We start from the raw sequence: 4,830 nt of genomic DNA on the forward strand, positions 1-4,830 counted from the left end.
AGCATGAAACTAGATTTTTTTGCTTTAAATATCTTATTTCCAAATAAACTACTACGAAAATGTTATTCTATTTATTCTCTACAACTTTCTTTCTTGTATCTTCAACCGTATTCGCAGCATTTTGAAAAACATGAAACAGATTATAAATTTTAAATATGTTTTCCCATATTTCTCTTGAAAAATTTAGTCGTTCGTTTTTTACAGCTTATTAAGAATGAAAAGCTCAACATTTTTGCATTTTTTTCCAAGCTTCTAGTGTTAAAAAGACAACAAAATCTAAAAAAGAAATACCTAAAACCAAATCGGCACAGTAATATAGATTTTTGACATATTTTGGTTTACTTTCACGCTTACATTCATATAAATATTCATTAGTAATTATTTATTTAAAACTAATAAACTAAATTGTTTTTTCAAAAACCGTTACTACAGCGCAAAATTCCTTTTCTACAAAACGGTCTGAACTCTATTTTTTAAGTGGAAATAACTCAAGTAGGTGTAAAAAGTATATTTTTTATAATTTGGTAATAACAACATAAATTTATATAAACAAAAACTCTTAATCGAACTTTTAGTTGCCACATCTGTTTTCTTTTAGAATTAAAATGGTTAAATGTAACAAAGTTGCTTTCCCAATTGTAAAAAAATTATACTTTACCGTTGTAGAAACATGTTTTGGCAACTAGATGCCATTATCAGCCTAAATTTAAATTACATTTTATGGCAAGAAAGTGCAGTTTCTTATTGCCTTTATTAAAAGCGATTTTGAAAAAAAATTAGGTTTTAGTAACAATAAATAATTTTCAAATGTTCTTTAACCGAAAATTTTACGCAAATAGTTTAGGAAAATTAAAAAACTAATTACTTTCTAAATGAGTAACACCAAAGGCGTTATTTTCATTTTAACAAATCTCTCTTTTTTGTAACGCAAAGACACAAGTTTCGTCACTAATGCATTCCCAAGTCTGGAAATAAACACAAAGTTAAATTAATGTAGAGTGAGAAAGTGCGATGTAAAATTCACAATATGCTTGAAATGCATCACTGGCTGTCACTTTATGATACACATGGAACCGAAAGACACACTCAATTTACCCTAAACTTGTAAGCAGTTTTCCGAAATAGCGTTTTTGTAACGTACCATTAAACTACAGTCTCTAACAAATGTTCTATAAAATATTCCCAAAGAGAATTTGGGAGGATCGCTCAAACGGGGTAAAATTCTTATATTTACTTACTTTCTCCTTTAGTAAATAAACAAATATATGGTAACGTTAACCCTTATTGTAAGGGTGCAAAACCCCAAACTAATTTCTAATTGTTATATCTGATGAAGATTAAATAGTTTAGTTTATTCGGAACTAACTTTCTGGAACGGTAGGTAGGTATTTACCCTGACACTCCCTCCCTCAAGTAATTTTATTTAGCCATTAATTTGATGTACACATATCACATTTAAATTTCAACTTGAAGGCACGCTAAATAGAGATTAAATATTTACGAATTCCGGCTTCTGGGACTATCAAAAACTCAAGTAAAGACATTGATTTCATCCCCAAAAAAATAATAATAATGGGGTTCCTTAAAAAATAAAAACAGAAAACAAATCTTCCAGAGTTAAAATTAAACGTATTTGTGAGCTATTACATTTTTTTTCTAAAATACAAATAGTACATAATAAGAAAATGTCTCTTAATAAACAAAATTTGTAAAAAATATTTAGTTATTTGTTTAAAAGTTAAAGTTTATTATTTTATTATATTTTACACTTTCAGAACGTACTTTCTCGGTTTTTCTCTGTTTTTAAAACATGATTTATTGCATTTTTTTATATAAGTTGTGCCAATTACTAAACTAATTTATAGATTTTGAAAGAATAATTCAAAACCTACCGTTGACAACTTTCTTCTTTTTAAAAAACTATTTAAAATTGATGTTAACCTTGAGATTTTGCACAAGCTAGTATTCATCTAGAGGTGTAAATACAATTGATTTTGGGACAGCCTATATACGAGTGTATGCCAAATTTGAGTGCTTGTACTCGTATTTATACAGGATGTTCTAGCTAAACCTTACACACATTAGAAGTTTCAGAAGTTCTAAGAGTGATATTTATCTAAAATTTTTATTATAGGCATAATCGGTTAGATCCTGCTCAAGATTATACCGGAAATGGGTGTCAATTTTGTTATTTTAAATAGAAAGTTATGTTTTTTATTGCGTTTTTGGATTACTCAAATAATTTTGAGAGAGTTTTTATCAGAGTTTCCTAAACCTAAATTAAACAGTTTTTGAAATATTTAGACTTTTTGAAATTTTTTTAATTTGCATCTTCTTCTCCATAAATCGATAACTCTACTATTTTTAATTATTTTGAAATCGGATTTGGGTATATGAGAAAGAAAGGTTAGATCTTTTCTTTCGTGTATTTTTAATAGGAAAAATAATTAACAAATCTCCAAAATTGAAGGTTACGTTTGGGAAACTTCAAATACCCGTAACTGAATTTTTTCAAATTGGAGGCCCCATTTTTTTCTTGACTAAATGAAAGAGAATTTAATTCTGCTTCGATCTGTATCAACATTCCCTTTATTTAAATTTAATGATTTCCAAGTTATTTTGACTTTTTTTTACAATGGAAGAAATTCATTATTATCCTTGGTAGTTTTCGCATAGTTTGCCATGGAAATATTTCTCATCGAAAAAACGCCAAGTTTTTTTTCACAATTGTGTCATTCTTTTCGTAAATACAAATTAAATTTATTTAATCTAAATTTGAATAACTTTCATATTCTATTTTTTTCCTTTTTCTATGACAATCTATACTAAAGTTGCTAATGAATTTCTCACAATATCAAAAAAAGTTACTATAACTTGAAAACTATCAAACATAGATATAGGGAATGTTAATACAGATCGAAGCAGAACTAAATTCTCCTCCATTTAGTGAAGAAAAAATTGGGGTGTTTCATTTAGAAAAATTGAGTTAAGAGTATTTGAAGTTTCCTAAACGTAACCTTACATTTTGACAGTTTGTTAATTATTTTTCTAATTATAAATACACCAAAGGAAAGACCTAATCTTTCTCTTTTGCATCCCCAAATAATATTAAATGGTAGAGTTATTGATTTTTGAATAGGAAAAAAAAATTAAAAAGGTCTAAATATTTCAAAAACCATTAAACTTAGGTATAGGGAAGGCTATTGAAAACTCTCTCTAAATCGCTTGAGTAATCCAAAACGCAATAAAAAACATAGCTTTCTATTTAAAATAACGAAGTTGATATCCACTTCCGGTGTATCCCTATGATTTTTTATAAATAAATTTAAATTTCTTACAAAAAAAAGAAAATAATTCTGTTGAAAGACAAATTTTAGTGTAGATGCTTGTTTGACAATAGCAAAACTATTGAATAAAAAAATAAAGAAAAAATTACATATTAGAATTAAAACAAACAATTTTCACTCATAAAGCAACAACACAATTTGTTTAATTCTAAATCTAGTTCAATATTTTTTCTGTTAATTTTTGTAGTGTGGCAAAAACAACACCTAAAAAAGCTAGAAGACCATGTCTGCTGTGTTAATTTTAGTCTATGGAACTTGAATTCAGAGAAATTACTCTTTTGAGACTACTTTTCCAACTATTTGAATCACATCGTCTCATTTGACAATTCAGAAAATCCAATACACCAAATAAACGTATCTCTGTTATTAAAGAAATATACGCTGTTTTATCCAAAACATTAATAAACAAAAATCCACTTATAAAAAAATATTTTTTAAAATTTGCGTTTTTATTCTCACAGAATGATGCAATTTACAATTTTGCTTGCCTGCAGAAACAGAAACATAATTTTTATTAAATATTCTGTTTCTGTTTCTATTTATTGTTATTTAACAATAAAATTTAAACAGATTTTGCTAGTTTCCCCCGTTTAAATTTCGATATAAATGTGAATGTAAAATAATACCATTTATTATTGTTTGCATAAACGCTTTTGTTTTCAAACCAAATATTTGTCACCTTTTATGAAATTTATAAACCTCTGTGTTAGCTTTTCATGTCTTTTTTGTTTATAAATAAAATAAATATAAATTATTATAAACTGTTTTTGCTACAGTTGCACTTTTACACTCGCAGAGCATAATTTAGGATAGAAAAAGCGCCCCGAGCCATTTCAGGAAGCTTTTTATAAAACTATCTAAAAGAGTAAGTTTTGCCACAGAATTGTTAGAAACGCGATAGTAAAAAAATCGCATTTCAACTCATTTCTTTGGCGCGTTGTGACAACGCCAATCTAGAAGGTTGTCACAACAGCACACAAAAGATTTTTGATTGAATAAGCGCGACAAGGATGGAACTAGAGCGAGTTAAGACTAGAGACAATAAAAGATAATAAATAAGTATCAGTCCTACCTACAAGAATCCCCACTACCAGGAACAACAACATTCTTTATTTCACGAACACATTAATTAATTCATGTTAAAATGTCGCGTTTTGGTCAGAAATGAGCACAGAATTCGTCCAATTTATGCAAATCATTGAGATGAATTGAGGATTGTTGAACGTCGACAAAGAGTTGATGCCATGTCCACCGTTATGTCCGTCTCTCGACGATACATCAACTCTCAGCCACTGGAGCAGGAAGCGTCGCGATGCTGAGCGTGCGCCAGACGCAATCCAACGGGGCGGTGTCTCATTTACGCCAATTCTACATACGATAATTACATGCCAGCTTACTAAATCAATGCATTCCAGGACAAAGGACGTTTACTTGATAGCATGCACGATTTTCAGGGGGCCCCCCTAATCGAGAGCTAATTTTA

The 4,830-nt window shown here is 28.7% G+C and overlaps 1 protein-coding gene across 5 annotated transcripts in view; it reads right to left on the minus strand.

Moving 5' to 3' along the window:
- The window catches only part of LOC123015438 (Down syndrome cell adhesion molecule-like protein Dscam2), an 81,453-nt gene extending 76,842 nt beyond the window's left edge, over positions 1-4,611 (minus strand). For all 5 annotated transcript variants that reach the window (XR_006413383.1, XM_044415183.1, XM_044415175.1 and 2 more), the window contains exon 1: positions 4,420-4,611. Coding sequence is in view for 4 of the 5 variants with exons in the window: in XM_044415183.1 (XP_044271118.1) it covers positions 4,420-4,453 (34 nt within the window). In the remaining variant the exon portion in view is untranslated. The remainder of the gene's footprint in view (positions 1-4,419) is intronic.
- Positions 4,612-4,830: the final 219 nt, after the last annotated feature.

This window comes from Tribolium madens, unplaced genomic scaffold (genome assembly GCF_015345945.1).
Source record: "Tribolium madens isolate multiple individuals breed KSU strain unplaced genomic scaffold, Tmad_KSU_1.1 Scaffold_11;HRSCAF=98;Tcas5.2_LG3b, whole genome shotgun sequence".
Classification (NCBI taxonomy): domain Eukaryota; kingdom Metazoa; phylum Arthropoda; class Insecta; order Coleoptera; family Tenebrionidae; genus Tribolium; species Tribolium madens.